Raw genomic sequence first — 22,325 nt, 5'->3', positions numbered from 1 at the left:
CTCTGTAAATTTATCAAATAAACAGTGTAAAGCTCACCACTAGAAGTTTCGGCGTGAAATCCTAGAATACAGTTTTATTAAAATATGCATTCCTCCTGATAAGAGTGATAACATCCGATTCTGATGACGTCGTTCAGGAGGACATATTTAATCACTATACACAGGGATGGATATTTATCGGTGAGTTCGTTCCATATTAAAATAAATATTTAATACGAACATAAAATTGACCATGAGTCTCCAGTTATCCTAGTGGTTAAGGCTTTGGATCGCCAATCCGGAGACGGCGGGTTCGATTCCCGTTCCGGTCGGGAAAATTTTCTCGATTCCCTGGGCATAGAGTATCATTGTACTTGCCTCACAATATACAAATTCATGCAATGGCAGGCAAAGAAAGCCCTTCAATTAATAACTGTGGAAGTGCTCAAAGAACACTAAGTTGAAGCGAGGCAGGCCAAGTCCCAGTGCGGACGTAGAGCCACAAAGAAGAAGAAGAAGATAAGTATTCCATGTATCTAGTTCTATAGAAGTAAAAAACTGACCAACCTTAATAAAGTTGTATCCGTCGTTTAACCGTAATCAGTGATTGTCCTCAAATGACCAACATAGCACCGGCTCAGACATACTATGCTTTCAGCCTTTCGTATTCAGCCTTTTGTGCATTCAGCCTTTTGTTATTCAGCCTTATGTTAGAATCCCGTTCGTAAACATGTTTTATTGAGTGCGAAGAAGACTCGAGCAAGTGGGATTCGTTTCTCCCTTGTGTGCTCAAGTTTGATGAGCTTTTAGTCGATTCATGCGTATTTCGCCGATAATGCATATATTTATAAATTGGTGAGTTTGTTTCATGCTATTATTTCATTGTGAAATGTTCTGCCGTGTGCAGCATAGTTGTCCCATGTTCTATGGGAATCCCTATTAACATGGGACAACTATGCTGCACTCGGCAGTGTTGTGATAATAAGTCTTAGTACGATACGTTTTGACGGCCATCTCGGTATATTTTACAAATAAACAGTGTAAAGTTCGTCATTAGAAGTTTCGGCGTGAAATCCTAGAATACAGTTTTAATGAAATATGCATTACTCCTGATAAGAGTAATAAGAGCCGCTCTGTCTACGTCGTTCAGAAGACTGAACACAGGGATGGATATCTATCGGTGAGTTCGTTCCATATTAAAATTATTATATGATACGATCTGTAAAACTGAATCAAATTTTTTGTGTATCTCTACTGTTAAAAATTTGGCGAATGACCCATCTGACTTCTGTCATTATACCTACTTGTGTTCAAATGTGTAATCATGTTTCTGGTCGAGTCTTTTCCTCAACATTTGGTTCAGTGTGACTCGACACAGGTGAAATTTATCCAATTAATACGAAGAGCGTTGAATAAATGATAACCATTGCGCAAGAACCAACCTTCCTGATCATCGGGTAAAGTGCTTGCTTCTTACGGCCTGCCAAATGGCTTCATTTACACCCGACGGCCGTCATTGTAGGTGGGCTTCTAATTGAGTGTGGCCAGCCAGCGAGCCAGCTGTCGGTCGGTGGATGAGAAAGAAATGCAGCCTTCAAGGCACAGCTTCTACCGATCCAGCAGCGCCAACGCTAATTATGCTAATGAACCTTCTTGCTTTGCTTGGTGTTCGAAACAGCCAAGAGTTTAATTTTCGTTTGTTAAGTAATTCAAAGCGTAAGTACCGCAAAAAAACGGGGAATCACACAAAATTACATCGTTCGATTCGATCCCAAAAGAGTGGGGGATCTAAGCCTGTTGTGTCTCCTGGGCTGGGTCAACCATGATTACTTATGAAATTTTCTCAATTTCCCAGACCAACGATATTAATTGGTTCTAATTTTCTCCTTCTCTCACTATCTGTTTCTTTCCAGGAGGGTCCGACAGCAATAAGGGTAAAAGCAAAAAATGGCGCAAAATCCTCCAGTTTCCACACATATCGCAATGTATAGATCTCAAGAACAAAATAGGTAAGTGGACAACACGAATGAAGTTCTATGATGGAGTGGGTGGAGGGGTAGCTACGAAATGAAGTCCTGTGGTTCGTCGAATGTCCGAAGGGAAAAAGAAGAAGCCGACGATGAGACCCAATCTTATTTTTGGGTTGTGTATCCTTTTGTGGGTGGGTGGATGGTGCTGGGCCATGCTGAGCCTTGTTATGGTACCTTTTTGTCCTGCGGCAATGGAAATCTCATTGTCGAGTTCTTTTTCCTCTGTTTTGTGAAATAGGAATCTTCCGAAGAAGGAAGATGCTATTGCTGAAAAAGAGGACGAGATTTTAATAAGGTTTGGTCGCAGAATAATAGGAGATTTCTTTTATCGTGATTTCCTCTGGGCAGTTTCAGCTTTGGTCACAAACGAGAGGTTCTTAGAATGGGGTTTTATTCAATTTCAATGCGAAACATTTTGAGGAAACAGGCTATCACCAAGAAAGTGATGTTTCAACGTTTATTATATTGCCTGGAGGAATTCCACGAGGAACTCTTGGACGAATCTCTGGAGGAATCTCTGGAGGAATTCCTGAAACAATCTCTGGAGAAATTTCTGGAGGAATCCCTGGAGGGATTCCTAGAAGATTCTCTGGAGGAATCCTAGGATGAATTCCTGGGAAAATTCTTGGAGGAATTTCTGGAGAATCCTTAAATGAATTCTTGGACAAATGCCTGGAAGAATCCCTGGAGCAATTCCTGGTGGAATTCCTGAAGGAATCCCTGGAGGGATTCCTGGAGGAATCCCTAGAGGAATTCCTGGAGGAATTCCTGGAGGAATTCCTGTAAGAATCCCTGGATGAATTCCTAGAGGAAGCCCTGGATGAATTCCTGGAGGAATCCCTGGAGGAAGTCCTGGAGGAATCCCTGTAGGAATCCCTGGAGGGATTCCTGTATGAATTCCTGTAGGAATCTCTGGATGAATTCCAGGAGAAATTCCTGGATGAAGTCTTGGAGGAAGCCCTGGAGGAATTCCTGGAAGAATTCCTAGGGGAATGCCTGGAGGAATTCCTGGTGGAATCCTTGGGGGAATTCCTGAAGGAATCCCTGGAGGAATTCCTGAAGGAATCCCTGGAGGAATTCCTGGAGGAATCCCTGGAGGAAGTCCTGGAGGAATCCCTGGGGGAATCCCTGGAGGAATTCCTGGAGGAATCCCTGGAGGAATTCCTGGAGGAATCCCTGGAGGAATCCCTGGAGGAATTGCTGGAGGAATCCCTGGAGGAATTCCTGGAGGAATCCCTGGAGGAACTCCTGGAGGAATCCCTGGAGGAATTCCTTGAGGAATTCCTGGAGGAATCCCTGGAGGAATCCCTGGGGGAATTGCTGGAGGAATCCCTGGAGGAATTGCTGGAGGAATTGCTGGAGGAATCCCTGCAGGAATTGCTGGAGGAATTCCTGGAGGAATTCCTGGAGGAATTCCTGGAGGAATCCCTGGAGGAATTCTTGGAGGAATCCTTGGAGGAATTCCTGGAGGAATCCCTGCAGGATTTCATGGAGGACTCCCTGAGGGATTTCCTGGAGGAATCCCTGCAGAATTTCCTGGAGGAATCCCTGCAGAATTTCCTGGAGGAATCCCTGGAGGAATTCCTGAAGGAATCCCTGGAGGAATTCCTGAAGGAATCCCTGGAGAAATTCCTGGAGGAATCCCTGGTGGAATTCCTGGAGGAATCCCTGGTGGAATTCCTGGAGAAATCCGTGGAGGAATTCTTGGAGGAATCCGTGAAGGAATTCCTGGAGGAATCCCTGGAGGAATTCCTGGAGGAATCCCTGGAGGAATTCCTGGAGGAATCACTGGAGGAATTCCTGGAGGAATCCCTGGAGGAATTCCTGGAGGAATTCCTGGAGGAATCCGTGGCGGAATTCCTGGAGAAATCCGTGGCGGAATTCCTGGAGGAATCCATGGAGGAATTCCTGGAGGAATCCCTGAAGGAATTCCTGGAGGAATCCCTGAAGGAATTCCTGGAGGAATCCCTGAAGGAATTCCTGGAGGAATCCCTGAAGGAATTCCTGGAGGAATCCCTGAAGGAATTCCTGGAGGAATCCCTGAAGGAATTCCTGGAGGAATCCCTGAAGGAATTCCTGGAGGAATCCCTGAAGGAATTCCTGGAGGAATTCCTGAAGGAATTCCTGGAGGAATCCCTGGTGGAATTCCTGGAGGAATCCCTGGCGGAATTCTTGGAGGAATCCGTGGAGGAATTCTTGGAGGAATCCGTGGAGGAATTCTTGGAGGAATCCGTGGAGGAATTCCTGGGGGAATTCCTGGAGGAATCCCTGGAGGAATTTCTGGAGGAATCCCTGGAGGAATTCCTGGAGAAATTCCTGGAGGAATTTCTGGAGGAATCCCTGAAGGAATTTCTGGAGGAATCCCTGAAAGAATTCCTGAAGGAATTGCTGGAGGAATTCCTGGAGGAATCTCTGGAGGAATTCCTGGAGGAATTTCTGGAGGAATCCCTGGAGGAATCCTTGGAGGAATTCCTGGAGGAATCTCTGTAAGAGTTCCTGGAGGAATTCCTGGAGAAATTTCTGGAGGAATCCGTAGAGGAATCCCCGAAATAGTTTCTGGAGGAATCCCTGGAGGAATTCCTGGAGGAATCCCTGGAGGAATCCCTGGGGGAATTCCTGGAGAAATCCCTGGATGAATTCCTGGAGAAATCCCTGGAGGAATTCCTGGAGGAAATCCTGGAGGAATCCCCAGAGGAATTCATGGAGGAATTTTACGATCGATTTTTATATCACTCTCTCCACAACAACATTATAATTTGTATATCTACCATTACTGTCCCCGCGAGCAACCGGGTCATTATGCATCTCCGCAATAAATTTGTCATTATACACATTTTGCAGCCATAGTTTGTTGTACTCGGAGACGTCATCATTATCACCGTCATCATCATCACCATCACCATTACTCACCGAACCCAACTCTAATGGATCATATCCAGCGGGCTCGCCGAGAGGACGACCGCAAAAGAGCGCACAAGCGTGCGCGTGCGAAATGAAGTGAAATTATTTATTTACACAATTAAAATTGATATAAATTAGCGAAGATTTATTGATTCAAGCGCGGCTCACGCCCCTTGTTCTGCCCTGGTTCCTCTTCAGTTAAAGTACTCTGGACGGACGATGATCCCGGCGGTGCAGCTCTGCAATTTCAGTTAGTCGCCACGGCGCATCACATTCGCCGACCACCGACCAGCTCCAGTGCGAGAATCGAGAATGCGATGCTCTGGCATATTTTCACACTTTTATGTCCCCCCACAGCTTGGATCGATCGTCTGCTGGACAGCAGGGTGGACCGTTCTGATTTTTGAGACCTAAATTTTTGGGAAAAAAAACTTGAATTTCCTGAATCTAGCCGCACGCACGTCATTTATTACTCTTCGCGTCGAACCATTTCTGGCAAGGAATCTTCTGAATCTAGCCGTGCTCTCGTCAATGTTTACATTTCGTGTCGAACAACTCACTCCCGGCAAAGAATCTACCAAATCTAGCTCTGCTCACGTCAATATTTACTTTTAGCGTCGAGCAACAAACTCCCAGCAAAGAATCTTCCAAATCTAGCCGTGCTCACGGAAATGTTTACTTTTCTCGTTGAACTACTTATTCCCGACAAGAAGCTTCCTAATCTAGTCGCACTCACGACACATTTGATTTTTCGCGACAAAAAATTGCATTTTCACTTTTTAATATCTCGTACAAAGAATAAAGCTTCTTCCCAATACCAAATATACACATATTGCATGGTTTTAGAGCCTGAAACCCATTAAACAGCCACTACCTTGAATGTTGAACCGCCATCTTTGATATTCTGGTCGCCATTTTTGAAGTTCAGACTTCTTTCCCATACCAAATATACCCATATTGCATGGTTTCAGGTTCTAAAGCTCCATTAAACAGTCGCCATCTTGGATTTTAGTCCGCCATCTTGGATATTCTGGCTGCCATTTTTGAACTCCGGACATCTTCCACATTGCGGTAAAACTCCGGTTCGATTCGAACTATAATCCGAAAAATGGGCCAATGGAAAGTGCCTTAAAAATGAGTGAACTTTTTTGCGCACAGACATACACTCCCGTTCAAAAGTTTGGGGTCACCCCCTCAAAAACATGTCATTTTTTTAGGCCCATATCTCCGCCAATTTGCGTCCGATTTCAAAACCCTAGGTTTCATTCAAAAGATAATAAGTCAAAGAAACTTTGAACATGATTTAAAAGAAACTTTTTCAAAAAATTTTGTATGTAAACTTAACCCAAAGTTGCCAATTTTTTTTAAAAATGAATATAAACTTACGGCAGTGTCGCTGGAAATTGGGTCGACCAAATTTTAAGATGAGAGCGGTAATATGACCCATTTTCTATTAGCTTTCAACTGCTTTTTACAGAACTTAGCTAAAAAATCTAGAAAAAAAGTTATTATTTAAATTAATCCTTGATGTCATCGGCCAAAAGTTTGGGGTCACCCCTCAATATGATGTATCGGTCAAAAGTTTGGGTTCACTATCGTAAAACATGGAAAAGTGATTTGTTGATATCTTTGTCATCTTTCATTCAATTTTAATTCTTCTTGGCTTATTTGAAACAAAATGAATGATACTTACTGCATAGACATTGAACCACACATATTTGTTGAAATTTACATACTAAAACTTAACGTAAAGTTGCCTCATTTTTTGAAGCGTGGTAAAATGTGCTAACTTTACATAACATTTTTATATACAAAAATCGTTAAATACGTTAAGTTGAAGACATCAAACGTAAATTTAGTTAATTATCTTTGAAATGAGCCAAAAATAATTAAAATTGAACTATAGATGACGAAGATATCACCAAATTACTTTTCCATGTTTTACGAAAGTGACCCCAAACTTTTGGCCGATACATCATATTGAGGGGTGACCCCAAACTTTTGGTCGATGACATCAAGGATTAATTTACTCAATAACTTTTTTTCTAGATTTTTTAGCTAAGTTCTGTAAAAAGCAGTTGAAAGCTAATAGAAAATGGGTCATATTACCGCTCTCATCTTAAAATTTGGTCGACCCAATTTCCAGCGACACTGCCTTAAGTTTATATCCATTTTTTAGAAAATTTGGCAACTTTGGGTTAAGTTTACATACAAAATTTTTTGAAAAAGTTTCTTTTAAATCATGTTCAAAGTTTCTTTGACTTATTATCTTTTGAATGAAACCTAGGGTTTTGAAATCGGACGCAAATTGGCGGAGATATGGGCCTAAAAAAATGACATGTTTTTGAGGGGGTGACCCCAAACTTTTGAACGGGAGTGTACATACATACACACATTCAGACATCATCTCAATTCGTTGAACTGAGTTGTTTGGTATATGTGAGTTGATCCTCCGAGCCTTCTATCGAAAATTCGTTTTTCGAGTGAACATATAGCCTTTTAGTAAACTTCGGTGTACGAGAATGGCAAAACCGTTTGGAATGAACTTCTTTAAAAAAAATGAGCCACCCTACTGGAGCTGGACGGGGTTAGTGGCCAAGCTACCTCAGTTGGTTTGTAAAGTGTGCCAAAGGAGTGCAGTAACGGATTTCATTACTGCATTATTCAGTATAGTACCAATTCGGGTGCAGATATACCTTCTCGAATGTTTACTTTGGCCGATTCCAATCGAACGCGGCGCTGCTGACCATCATTTTCTGTTTAGGCGATTTAATACCAAACGTGAATTTTAACCAAAAGTAGTTGTAAGGTTTTCGATATTCAGCGAATTCGGAATGAACCGATCAATTCTTGAAACAGTGCGGTCCAACAATGGTCATTCCACCTTTTTCTGCCCTTGCGATACATATCCCCGTGCTATGGATCACCAACCAAATTGTTTATTGTTCGTTTTGGGCACTCCCGGTACCTACCCAACCTATACGGTTGTGGGTGTGATGTGAGTGAGTGCTGCTTGTTTACCTGTGCACCAATTTGGGCATGGCGAAATGAAACGTAAACATGATCACTGTAGGTAATCAATTGCACGCAGCAGAGGCAGGTTCCCAGAGGTCAACGTAACAGCGGTATTTGATTGAATTTTCGACAAAAACCACCGTAGTTTATGTTGAAGTTTTGCTTTAATATTGCCATATTCGAAAAAAAGGCGAAGGAACTCAATATAAAAATGGCTTCTGATTGCTATTTTATCATATCCGACGTTTCGGTCTTATTTGGGGCCTTTCTCTTCTGAGGGACTCAATTGGTTTGGCAACGAATGATGACTGATTTGGGAGCTTTGATTTCTTGGTTGTTCAGTTGGTTGCATGGATCGCATCGATGGCCAAAGTGAATTCCTGATCCATGCCATTATCAATCCCTTCTTACTAGTGACCATATGTTTAAAAGAAGAAAAAATCTTTGATGACATTGTTAGCAGCTGTCATGGCAACCAATCTCAACAGTATGACTCGAAAGAATAGCTCATGTTCAAAGAAGCAAAAATCTGTGATTGAAATATCATCAGTCATTTTTTATGTTCGTTGGTATGCATCATTAGCCTCTTCATTAAGCACAGCCTATGACTAGGGATCATATATGCAGCCGATGTGGTTAGCGAACGGGTAGTCATTAGTATGGGACAAACACCAAATTCTCGCTCCAGTGGACTTTTTTGATTCCATTTAGCTCCCATATGAACTGTGCAAAATTTCAGCGCAATCGGTGAAACTATAATTTAGCGCAAGCGGTTCAAAGTTTTCATAGGATTTACTATGGGAAAAGTTGTACTTTCTGATAAAAAATCCCAGAGGTCGCCTTTTGTCCCCTTAATTCAAATCGATCAATGCTTCTTGTAGAAAAATCATTTATGAAACTTTCCTTCGAAGATCGCAAAACGATTGGATGCTTGTGGAAAAAGTTATAGATTTATTACCGATTAGTGATCGAACGAACGGGTTTTTGTTTTGTTTTATTAGCAGCACTGTAGCTGCTGCTTTGGCTGCTGCTATTTCTGGGGGTGGTGATGCCTCCCGCCACCCCATGCAACAGCGGCAGCAGCAGTGCTGCTGATAAAACAAAACAAAAAGCCGTTCGTTGGATCACTAATCGGTAATAAATCAATAACTTTTTCCACAAGCATCCAATCGTTTTGCGGTCTTCGAAGGAAACTTTCATAAATGTTATTGCTATAAGAAGCGTTGATCGATTTGAATTAAGGAGACAAAGGGTGACCTCTGGGATTTTTTGTTTGAAAGTGTAACTTTTCCCATAGTAAATCCTATGCAAACTTTAAACCGCTTGCGCTAAATTATAGTTTCACCGATTGCGCTGAAATTTTGTACAGTTCATATGGGGCCTAAATGGGATCTGAAAAGTCAACTGGAGCGAGGATTTATTTTTTCCATACAAGCGTGTCCCACACTAGTAGTCATGCTGAGAGAGATACAGGTTCGATTCTCGCTCGGACCAGGAACTTTTTGTAATGGAAAAATCCTTAACTACTGCGGGCATAACGTATCTTCTTGCTTGTCACACGATATACAAATGCAAAGTGGTCATTGGCAGAGAAGGCTCTCAATTAATAACTGCAGAAATGCGTAAAGAAGCTGAGAAACAGGCTTTGTCTCAGATGGGACGTTACGCCATGAAATAGAAGAAGAAGAAGTACTATAACTCCTTTCCTGCGTTTTCGCAAATTCAGCCTTTTGTGCATTCAGCCTTTTGAAATTCAGCCTTATGTTACTTTCAGCCTTTTGTGAATGCACAAAAATTCAGCCTTCTGAAATTCAGCCTTATGTTAGCATCCCACGATAACATTTTACCGAAATTCTGTAATTTTTTACAGAATCTCGGTAACAATCCATTACCGAACGCTCAGCAGTTGAGATTTTGGTTAAAATTACCGAACGCGATTAGCTGCGTGGTACGACTTAAACTTAACGAACTGGAAAAGAAATCTTGAAAATGAGAAGACACAGAATATTGATTATTTGGCAAATTGAGAGATAAAATTGTGAAAAAAAAATCGCGTTCTGGTGGGATTCGAGCCCACGACTCCGTATCCGCTAGACCGGCGCTTTAACCAACTAAGCCGCAGAACTTCCCAGTTTTTCCCAGTGCGTTAAGCTGCACCAGCAAATTGGTATATATATTTCTGATATTTTTTGGTAGATGCCTTCAACTATCTTGGCGTGATTGAAGATGCCTGATTGAATTCCAAAATTTGTAGCAAATCCCATAAAAAGGTTATTGTTAATGCTTCGGCATATTACTGACATGACGTGTGTTAGATTATCAAAGCTGATTAGTCTAGATACCCCAAATTGAGCGTCCTTTCACTGGTACATTCCCATGTATGAATTCCTGGAGGAATCTCTGAAGGAACCGCTTGAGGAAATGCTGAAACAACTTTTAAAAGAATCCATGGAACAAATTTTGGAGAAATCTCTGCTGAAATGTCTGTAGTAATTTTAGGAATATTGATGAAGTCTCTAAAGATATTTCCGAAAGTATCGCCAGAGAATTTGAAAATTCTTGAATCTGAAGAAAATTCTTAAAGAATTTCAGGAAGAATTTGTGAAAAAAGCAAGAATATTATATGAATCCACGGATGGATTTTCTGAAGAACACATGAAGTAACACAACCTCTTGATGTATTTTTGAAAAAGAATCCCCTAATTAAAATCCTAAGCATTTTTTTAATGAATTCTCGAAGGAATCCATAGATAAATTTCTAGAGGTATACTTGTAAGAAATCCTGGATGAATTTCTGAGAAAATACATAGAGGAATTTCTTATTAAATCGTTGTGTGAATTCCTGCAGAAATCTCTGCAAGAATGAGTAACTCCCGTTGAGACTGGCCCACTATTTACACCTAGTCTTCAAAAAATTTTTGTTTACGAAGACGAATTTAAAATCTGATCCCACTAATGGAAAGCCGAAAGTTTAAGCTTTTCAAAACTCTAAAAAAGTTATAACAGCAATGCCCGCATTATTGAGAAACAGTCAAAAACGGAAACGAACCTACCATTTTTCCAAATTTCGCTGCACGGTGATATGTGAATATATGCGGTGCGCATGGAAATGTATGGAGAAAACGTGACTTGATTTACAAAACTGTAGTTAGCTTTTGACAGAAAAAAAATACATCTCGAATTTTTGGACATGTTGTGTATAAATGCCCCAGCTTTCAATTGATGCAAAAATTTGGAAAATCGGTGGTTGCCAACATGACTAATAAAAACAAAAAAAAAAGTTCTGGTATAACTATCCAAGATGGCAGCCAAAATCAATATGGCCGACCCAACTTTTTATAACTGTAAATAGTAGCTCTACCTTTCCCCTTTTCAACAACGTTTCGTTTTGAGGGAGTTTTCGAAGAAACTTTCGAATTATAACAGTTCAAATGAGCCAACATTTGACCAAAATCGAGGGGTGTGCAAAAATTGTTGTGGCTCTAACTAACGAGGGGTCCATCAATTTGAGCAACCAAATGAATTTTCCTTACTTTTTTGGCAAGGACTTTCAGAAAATCGCCAGTTCTAAAAATCAAAAAAAAAAATCATAGTGGCTCATAAAAAGATGCTGTTATGTATAATATCAAAATATTCATCTTCTATATATATAAAAATGCAGTGGTATACGTGGGACCGCGCATAACTTGCGAACGAAAGGTCTGATTTTGGTCGTCTTAGTTTTGTTCTGTTAGTTTTCACCCAAGGAAGGTTTATGGGGCAAAAAACATGGAAAAAAATAGAGTTTTTGATAATCGATCTTCCATACATTTTGTCAAGAAAGTGGACGCAAAATTTTCTCTATCCGTCAATTTTGCCCTTCTTCCATAATTTTAGTTCAAATTTAGTGTAATCAAATAACGAAATTGGACGTAGGAAAGTTCTGTAGCCGGGGTTTTCCTTGAAGTTCAATTGTGTGCAGGCGTCTGTTCCTGAAGAAAGTTTCGATTTTGTCTGCGATAATCCAGTACAAACAAACGGGAAGGAGACGGATGTACTGTTGCAAGTAGATCGATAAAAAGGCTGCGTATATCTGGTTTAAGCCCTGGATTGCGTTCGGGTTTCTGATGGCAGCATATGGAAAAACAGCATCCGGAAGCAGGTTGGACTCTAGGAAGGGCATAAAACTAGATGCTTGATGACGACGATGGCACAACTTATGGCAGAAATTTCCCTAAATTGGGGAGAACGTGCCTCTGGAGCCGATCTACTGACGATGAAGACAAATTTCCGAAGGATGACTGCAAAGTTTGGTGAGATCAATCTAATTTTACCCTTCATTGTTTTTGTATAACAACATTATACAATTTTCATTTATATTTTACCTATTGCGGGGTTTACACACGGGGGGGTAGCCTAAGGTAGTTAAATGACCTGATGACCGGACTTAAGTTCGTGGAATAGCCAGTCTTTTGTCATGAGATAGCAACTTTAAGTTGACTACCGAAGGGATTCAGCGATTTTAACTCACCCTGCTACAACAAACCATCAGGTAGATCATTCTTTTCCGGAGTGACTCTGCAGCCATAGGTAATCCTTGCGCTGATGGTGGGTACACTTTCATCATCATCATCATCATCATCGATCTTCCATACATTTTGTGACCAAGGAATTGGTCTTGGATAGAAACTTGAAACGTCAAAAAACGCAGTAGGCAAGACAAAGTTTGCCTGGTACAGCTAGTTTTTTTTAATTTTAAAACCCAATTCCTGCTTGAAATCCACTTGAAGGAATCTAGATTTTTTTTCTCTCTGATTGCTCCAGGAATGCTGCTGGGACTTAATCAGGACTTCCTGGTGGATTCCAGGAAGTCTTGCTTCCAGGAATAGTTGAAGGACTTCATAGAACAATTACAGGATGAATCCCATATGAAAGTGCTTCAACAATTCCAGCAAGAATTCCTGAAGAAATCTTAGTAGGAATATAGGAAAGAATCCTAGCAGCAATTTTTACTGTAATTTCAAAAAATATTCTTAAGAAAATCTTTGGAGAAATCTCTTAAGAAATCATAAGAGTAATTTCTAAAGGAATTCTTGAAGAAGCTGCAGGAAGTATTTGTATAGGATTCCTTGGAGAACCTCTGGTGCAATCTCAGCAAGAATTTTTAGAAAAAAAGCATTAGGAATTTTTGGAAGAATTTCAAGAGAATTAATCCAAAATTGTCTCAATGATTTCCTCCAAGGGTTTCTCTTGGTATTTCTCTCCGGATTTCCCCAAGAGTTCGATTAGGAATTCCTCTAGAAAATTCTCTAGATATGCCCACTGGGGTTTCTTCTGTGATTTCTACAGGGATTTAAAAAAAAAAACCTTCGCAAGTTTCTCCTGGAATTTCTCGAAGAATGCCTGCGTGGTTTCCTCCAGTCTAGTCTAGTCTAGTCTAGTCTAGTCTAGTCTAGTCTAGTCTAGTCTAGTCTAGTCTAGTCTAGTCTAGTCTAGTCTAGTCTAGTCTAGTCTAGTCTAGTCTAGTCTAGTCTAGTCTAGTCTAGTCTAGTCTAGTCTAGTCTAGTCTAGTCTAGTCTAGTCTAGTCTAGTCTAGTCTAGTCTAGTCTAGTCTAGTCTAGTCTAGTCTAGTCTAGTCTAGTCTAGTCTAGTCTAGTCTAGTCTAGTCTAGTCTAGTCTAGTCTAGTCTAGTCTAGTCTAGTCTAGTCTAGTCTAGTCTAGTCTAGTCTAGTCTAGTCTAGTCTAGTCTAGTCTAGTCTAGTCTAGTCTAGTCTAGTCTAGTCTAGTCTAGTCTAGTCTAGTCTAGTCTAGTCTAGTCTAGTCTAGTCTAGTCTAGTCTAGTCTAGTCTAGTCTAGTCTAGTCTAGTCTAGTCTAGTCTAGTCTAGTCTAGTCTAGTCTAGTCTAGTCTAGTCTAGTCTAGTCTAGTCTAGTCTAGTCTAGTCTAGTCTAGTCTAGTCTAGTCTAGTCTAGTCTAGTCTAGTCTAGTCTAGTCTAGTCTAGTCTAGTCTAGTCTAGTCTAGTCTAGTCTAGTCTAGTCTAGTCTAGTCTAGTCTAGTCTAGTCTAGTCTAGTCTAGTCTAGTCTAGTCTAGTCTAGTCTAGTCTAGTCTAGTCTAGTCTAGTCTAGTCCACACTTATACAGCCATCACTTGAAAGAATCCTGGAAAATGATAAAATCGACTACTTTTGTAAGTTTCTTGTCAGTATCAATCCTGGCATTGCATCGAAGATGCATTACAAGTATTGAAGCGGCCAGGCCTACTGTGTAGCATTAACACAATAAGCAAGACCATGGAGTCAGTCGTTCCGTAGAATATGTATTGTAGATGTCAATCCAAAACGTCAGGAGTGACGTTGCTAAGAAAGTTAATGCCACTCCATTGAAGCTCTTCGTTCTGGGATGGGACATAGGAATTTACGCCTCATGTCCTGGCTTAAGCGCCATTGTTCGCTCTTTATTGCATCGTACCCAGTAATCCTGTCAAAAACCAAGAAACTGTTTTAGGAACTCATCCAATTGATTGATTGATATGTCTATATTATAGAGACTTTCAGCCCTTGGCTGGCTGGTTTGTCTCTAATCAATCCAAGATTTTTTTTCAAGATTCAATATCTTATAAACATTTCTTTTGCAGGAGGGAACTCTTGCTGGGAAATTCCAAGAAATTCTTTTTCTATATTTTTCAATAAACCGGACATTTTCCTGATTTTCCATTCCATTCCATCTATACGTTTTCCGCCAGGACAGGAGTTTGGCTATATTTTGATAGTACTAAGCTATAAGTTTAAATTTCCTCAATCATTTTTTTTGCCCACATGATGTATCAGCACGAAGATGATCCACGATATTCCACGTAGCATTGCTAGCTATTTTTATTTGATGTAGAAAACATCACACCTTATACCGTTTTAGCAGGCACTGAGGTAATGCAGCCGTAGAAAACCTGTTCAAATCTCTATAACAGTGAAAATTACCGCCTGAAATCTGGCATCTCCAATGACGCGGTACCTATATTGTCGTGAAAAAATAAACCGAACCTATTTTGAACCAATCGGATTTGGCAGGTATCATTCAATCATCCAACGCAATCCCGCCTGTATCACCGGCTTACCCTGCCGAGGTTGCTAACTCGGCAAGTACACAAAGATCAAGTTATGGATCGGTGGGAGCTTGAGCTGGATTGAACCCAACCATGCGCTCTCCTGCTCGGATAGTACAGGTGAGTGCCGGTGCAGTTCGGATGAAATGCATGGTAAAAACTAAAATCAACAGTTCTGCCGGAGCGAACTAACTGCGATGCAAGTTGTAATTCTTTGCTGGCGCTGACGACGGTTACTGCTTGGAAAAATATTTATCTGACCCTAATAGCGTGTCTAAAATTATCTAGGAAATTATTATTAAAATTATTCGTTACATTTGTCACTAAAAGCTATATCATTAAAAAATTAAAAAAATAATCATGACAAGTATAGTGCACATATAAAAATAAAAAAAAATGAGAAAAAAAGATAAAGAAAATGAAATGCTAAAATAGCATATCATAAGACAACAAGAACAAAAACAAAAAATAATTAAAGAAACAAAGAAAAGAGAATCGAAAGATTCGAGAAGGTTGTTACCGAATAAAAAAAAACTAGAATCTAGAAGCGAATCCATCTCTTGAGACTTTACACCCAACAATAAACTTCTAAATTTCAAGTTGATGTCACAACCAGCACTGCTGTCACCATGACTCAATTACCAGAGAATGACACAGTCATTTTGCGCCTTCGCTCGCAATCTAGGCTAAATTTTGCACTTGAGCTGACCTAAATTAGTGCGCACCGAAATCGAATTAACCCATTGGAGCGGAAAACTTTTCCACTTGCTTCAACCTGTCACAAGTGCTTTCCACCATCGCCACACACCCACCAAGATCGCACGATTCCTACGATGATATCTTGGAAAGCGGCTGCCTCCGGAAGCGCGCAACGCCTTTTCTTCGTCTTCCGGATGACGCCCCTTTTCACCATAATGAAGGCGAAAGGCAACAACAACAACAACAACAGCTGCTGGCAGCTTGCGCGCCTCTGGTGCTGGGAAGCACGGGAAAAAGGTTTGAAGAATCGTGCTTGTTGTCCCTGGGTTTGGCGGGGTGGCGTGCGTCTTGCAATGTGTATGGGACAGGGGTTCCCAAAATTTTTCAGCTGGATCAAAATATTGATAATTTTATAGTATTTTCTTTATATTTTTTAAGATAATCTTTGGTATTCTTTCATCTTCAACGTTACAAGTGAAACAAAACCTGCTTCTCAGCTGTTATATGGCTACATGTAACAGGCACAAAGATACTCTATACCCAAATAACCGAAGAAAATTTTCATTTCTTAGACCGATTGGGAATCGAACACGTCATCCTGAGCATGGTCCGGCTGAATGCTCGCGCGTTAACCACTAAATAACCGTTAACCGTTGAACCGCGACCTATAGTTTGCGAAACACTGGTACAGCTTTAGGTGGAACTACAAAGGAATTTAAAGTGACAGAGAAGAAAAAAAATAGCTGAACCAGTCAGCAACGACGGCTGCGCTCTCTCATTATGCAAATTAGATTTGTATACCCATCACCAAAGTACGGCAACGACGACGACAACAACGGCTCCGAAACCCTCCATAACAGCAAATTGCACTTGGGAACGACTCTCCGGTGCTGCGCTGGTTGGCTGACTGGCTGGCAGGATGCCCTTTTTCCCATTCAATTTTCGTGTTACGTGCATATCGGGAAAATGTCCCTTCTCCCCATTACAAGGAAAAGTTCCCTCTAGCTCTGACACATGTCCTGACAGTAGGTAGTGGAACCCACAGCAGTCACAGTTCGTCCCAATTCGGGACGATAAAGGACAAATCGACAGGATTTATGGCTGGACATAAATCTCGATCGCGCGCGCAAACAAAAATGAAACTTGGTGCTCTATTGGAAAATTCCACCGTCTCTATCACGTTCGACCAAATGGGTTTTCGAAACGTCTTTGGTTGTTCGACAATTTCCTTGGAGTTAAATTGGAACGAAGGAGACGGTAGGATTCGTATTCACATATTTCATGGGGACAAGAACTATTTGTATAACGATGAAACGTGTGAATTTTACTGTGAATATTTTTTGTTTAAAAATTGTCCAAAAACTCACTTCAACTTCTGAATGGAATGAAAATCTGAACAAGACTGAATTTCATAGCCATAATTGTTTTAATTATGGAAAATAATTTGAATTTGAACCCACGACCCCAGAATTTGCTGGACAGGGTGCGTTTATCAACACAAAAAACAAATTACCCAAAACAAAAATGGTAAAATGAGTCATGATTTATCGATAAACTTGTGTTTTTATGTTATGAAAATATATGGGTCATTCCATATGAAGTGACCGAGAAAAAGTGGAAACGTGTTATCGACCATCACGGATTTTGACCAAATTTTGTTGGAATGTTTGTTTAAATGGAGGAAGAAAAAATCCAAATTTTGGTGCCGATCGGATCACCCCTCGGCCCTTGGCAGCACCCCTCGTCTTTGCCAATACAAGAAAAAACCAAGTTTTCCCTTCCTTTTCTTAATTTATAGCTTTGAAACTATAACATATACACATTTGTGACCTTCGGCCTTTTTGAAGAAAATTGTTGGAGGAATCCAGGAAAAATATTATTTTTTTGATACAGTGTTGCCAAATATGTTATTTTTCAATTTTAAAATTTAAAATCGATTTTTCTTCGAATGAGTATATTTTGATTTCAAATATTTTGATTCCATCGTGTTTATCAGACATTTTCCAGTCGAAAAAGCTTAACTCCCCGAGGTCTTTTTGGCCGTTTCAGAGATACAGCGTTTTAAAGCTTGAAAACCGGTTTTCTCTAATATATAAAATAAGCCCAATTTACAAGTTTCGCTAAGAAAACATTATTCGATGCAATTTAAAGGTGATTTGGGCTGATTTAGACCAAGGAGAATAGAAAACTATGGAAAAATAATAATATGACAGTGCTGCCAGTTTATCAATTATGGATTTATTAGAATGGATAACAAAAGTTTAAAATTTATGTATTATAATCCTTATTTCAATTGATATTCTACCTATGTAAACATTGAGGTTGAGGAAAGTGTTGCCAGACATTTTAATTTTATTGTAAAAATCTACATGAGAACTTTTGTATCAAATCAAATTATCAAGCTAGAATCAAGAATTCCTTTTTTACATTTTTATTGCTATTGGCAACACTGAACCTTGATAGTTTTCGTTTGATGTGCAACTTTCTATTCTTCGAACAAACCTTTAATAAGGGCAGTGGTAAATTCAAATGTTCACTGCAATTTATTCATGATTCAGAATTACGCAAATTGATTCCGACTGCTCTTGGTGTATTTTTAAGATTTTTAGCTGTTCAGTCCGATTGTGAGATCAAAAACAACCTTATGTTCTCATACTCCGACGCTTCGAAACGGATCGAAACGTTGGAGTAAGAGAACATAAGGTTGTTTTTGATCTCACGATTGGACTGAAAAGCCAAAAAATCCTAAAAATAAGTTCAGAATTACGAAAACCCATTCTGGATGACATGTTATGCCTTAACGTACAAGTTGCTATTCTTTTTTTTCTGTTTATCCATTGTTTTGAACTTGTACGGGGAAAGGAAAGTTCCCAAAAGTGAGTTCAGTTAACTTCATTAATTCGCATACAGACAGAGTACTTAGAGTAGAAGTTCTTTTTACCCAACAGCCAGTTCAAATTACTCAACTATCAATACTATGTCACTTACTCATTTTTTTACCAATTTTAATGTTGTTTAGGTGCCTGGATAATTACACCTTGTAAGCACTCCCGGGTTGCTAGTCTTTTAAATGTGCCATCTAATCCTTCGCTTGGTCCTTTTTCACGTGCGAAACAATGCAACACTACGGGAACTCAATAATCCTTCTCGTGAAACTTTTACATTTAAACTAACTTTTGAGCTCTTTTTTGCATCTTTGAGTAATTTGAACTGGCGGTTGAGTAAAAAGAACTTCTACTCAAAGTACTCTGTCTATATGCGAGTTAATGAAGTTAACTGAACTCACTTTTGGGAACTTCCCTTTCCCCGTACAAGTTCAAAACAATGGATAAACAGAAAAAAAGAATAGAAACTTGTTCGTTAAGGCATAACATGTCATCCAGAATGGTTTTTCGTAATTCTGAACTTATTTTTAGGATTTTTTGGCTTTTTAGTCCGATGGTGAGAACAAAAACAACCTTATGTTCTCTTACTCCAACGTTTCGATCTGTATGAAATCTTTCTAAAGATCCGATACGAAGCGTCGGAGTATGAGAACATAAGGTTGTTTTTGATCAAACAATCGGACTGAAAAGCTAAACATCCTAAAAATACACCAAGAACAGTCGGAATCAATTTGCGTAATTCTGAACCATGAATAAAAAGTTGCACATCAAACGAAAACTGTCAAGGTTCAGTGTTGCCAATAGCAATAAAATTGTAAAAAAGGAGTTTATGATTCTTGCTTGATAATTTGATTTGATACAAAAGTTCTCATGTAGATTTATACAATAAAATTAAAATGTCTGGCAACACTTTCCTCAATCTCAATGTTTGCATAGGTAGAATATCAATTGAAATAAGGATTATAATACATAAATTTTAAACTTTAGCCATTTATTGTTATCCATTCTAATAAATCCATAATTGACAAACTGGCAACACTGGCATATTATTATTTTTCCATAGTTTTCTATTCTCCTTGGTCTAAATCAGCCCAAATCACCTTTAAATTGCATCGACTAATGTTTTCTTAGAGAAACTTGTAAATTGGACTTATTTTATATATTAGAGAAAACCGGTTTTCAAGCTTAAAAACGCTGTATCTCTAGAACGGCCAAAAAGACCTCGGGGGAGTTAAGCTTTTTCGACTGGAAAATGTCTGATAAACACGATGGAATCAAAATTTTTGAAATCAAAATATACTCATTCGAAGAAAAATCGATTTTAAATTTTAAAATTGAAAAATAACATATTTGGCAACACTGTATCAAAAAAATAATATTTTTCCTGGATTCCTCCAACAATTTTCTTCAAAAAAGCCGAAGGTCACAAATGTGTATATGTTATAGTTTCAAAGCTATAAATTAAGAAAAGGAAGGGAAAACTTGGATTTTTCTTGTATTGGCAAAGACGAGGGGTGCTGCCAAGGGCCGAGGGGTGATCCGATCGGCATCAAAATTTGGATTTTTTCTTCCTCCATTTAAACAAACATTCCAACAAAATTTGGTCGAAATCCGTGATGGTCGATAACATGCGGTGTGTACACTTGGTGTGGAATGACCCATATGAAACACGGCATGAATTAAAATGGATCAATTGCGGCGTGATATCATGCCGCATGTACTCTGAGTCATGGCGAAAAATTGTGAATCCATAAACCTTATTAATAAAATATGTATTTGTCATTTACGATTTTGGTTCCATTGAAAAGAAGTAGACAATTGAATCATGATATCATGTCTGATGTAATTTAAAACCATAATGAAAATTTATGAAATCATGAGTCTTACTTGTCAAACTTATGCCAGTTTTTTTTAAAGATGCATAAGAAATTTCGATTCACAAAATAATGATTGAAATCAGGCACCTTCGTGGTGAATGAAGAAAACATATCTTTTCTGGGAAGTATACATTTTGCATACAAAGCTGCAGAAGTAATTCAACATAGCTTTTTCTTCACACTGAGGTACTGAAAAATTAACGCTACATACGCTGCTTCATGGTTTTGCAACTCAGCGGCATGTTTCATTCCTGAAAATTATGATGCTTGATAATTGAAAACAAGAATAGGTTTGTCGTAATGCTTTTGGCAACCATAGCCATTATTTATGAAAGTGGTTGAAATATTTATGATAATCGTCATGAGCTTCATGACATAATGACTCGTAGTCATGGTATCATAGAGAAGCATGTTTTATGAATTCATGACATTTTCGGCAACGCAATTTTTCCGCTAACAACAGAACAGGTAACGATTCTGCAGAGTAGAAAGCCGATGAAAAAGCCCATGAAATGAGACACAATAGATCGCGCTGATTTTTGTAATCTTGTACATATAGCTGTTGATTTGCTAAGGAGTTATGTATTTAGTATTAGTGTTGAATGCTGTTCGAAGCTCAGCAATGCTGGTCTGCAGAACCAAGATGGTGATTATTATATGGAGTTTTTTGGGCTCTAACATGTCATAAAACGTTTGTAGAAAGGGTTTGAAGTGTTCAGGAAAAGACAGGTTCTGTCCAGCTAGTGCATGTTGTAATGTTGAGCGTGCCGAATACAGCTTTTATTACTAACAAAAAATAATTAACTAAAATTTGGACGAGTGGAAAATTGGAAAATTTAAGTAGTAAAATATCAGAAGCATTTTTACTATTTTACCGTGTCTGTAGATGAAAATGAAACAAAACATAACATTTATTGCGCTATTCAATTAGTAAAAAATTTAAAAGTTGACCGGTTACAGGATAGAAGACATTTTTTTTTTAAATTATCATTAACTCCACAAGGGTTAATATGACCTAGACATTCTCGTACACTATGGTATCGTGATGCGTCTAGCCTAAAATCCTGGGAGGGTTAAATGAATATAAACGCGATATTTATGGACATCTTAAGTAACCATAGACATTATTAACACTAGTAAGATGTTGGGGTCAATGTGACCCAGATAGGCACGCTGAACATGCATTACGTCAGCGTGGTGCGCCAATCCCCACATCCTAGGAGTGTTAATAAGCACTATAACACCACTCATAGTGCTTTTGCGCAGTACGTCTGCATAATCTAAACCAAAGTGTAAAATATTTGAAGATCCAAAAAGATGATTGACATTCTAATTGTTTTCATTTGTGTTTCACCTAGTGTTTCACCGCATTAAGTGTCGGCTGAAAGTATCTCTTTTTCATTCGTTTCTGTGTCTTCAAGGCGTTTCTCCTGTGATTCCTAAAGTCTGGGATTCCTTCAAGAGCTCTTTCCAGGATTTCTCCAGGAAGTACTTCCGAGATTCTTCCAGATTCGAGATTCGAGATTCTGAGATTTCTCAAGGATAATCTTCTGAGATTACTTCAGGAGTTCAAAAATTCTTTCAAAATGCCCTCCGTAGTTTCTCTGGAAATTAATTCCAAGATTCCTTCTAGGATTACCCCAAGAATTTTTCCTGAGATTCCTCCGAGATTTTTTTCTCCATAACTTTATTCTAGGATTTCTCTAGGATTTCCTTCTCTGATTCCTCAGGGAAATCCAGCTGAGATTGTTTTTGGGATTCCTTCAGAAGTTCTCTCTGAGATCCTCTCTGAGATTTCTAAAATATTCCTTCAGAAACTCTTTTCAGGATTCCTTCAGATATTCCTTCTGGGACTTCAAGG

At 39.2% G+C, this 22,325-nt stretch overlaps 1 protein-coding gene across 1 annotated transcript in view; it reads left to right on the top strand.

Annotated features, from left to right (window-relative positions):
- Nucleotides 1-1,867: 1,867 nt before the first annotated feature.
- The window catches only part of LOC109414765 (G protein-coupled receptor kinase 2), a gene marked incomplete at its 5' end in the record, with an annotated part of 181,097 nt that continues 160,639 nt past the window's right edge, over nt 1,868-22,325 (top strand). The window contains one exon of the mRNA XM_062860508.1: nt 1,868-1,988. Coding sequence (XP_062716492.1) covers nt 1,868-1,988 — 121 coding nt within the window. The remainder of the gene's footprint in view (nt 1,989-22,325) is intronic.

The sequence above is a fragment of the Aedes albopictus genome, chromosome 1, assembly GCF_035046485.1.
Source record: "Aedes albopictus strain Foshan chromosome 1, AalbF5, whole genome shotgun sequence".
In the NCBI taxonomy this organism is placed as follows: domain Eukaryota; kingdom Metazoa; phylum Arthropoda; class Insecta; order Diptera; family Culicidae; genus Aedes; species Aedes albopictus.
The sequence above is the reverse complement of the archived record's forward strand: the minus strand, read 5'-3'. Positions and strand labels throughout refer to the sequence as shown.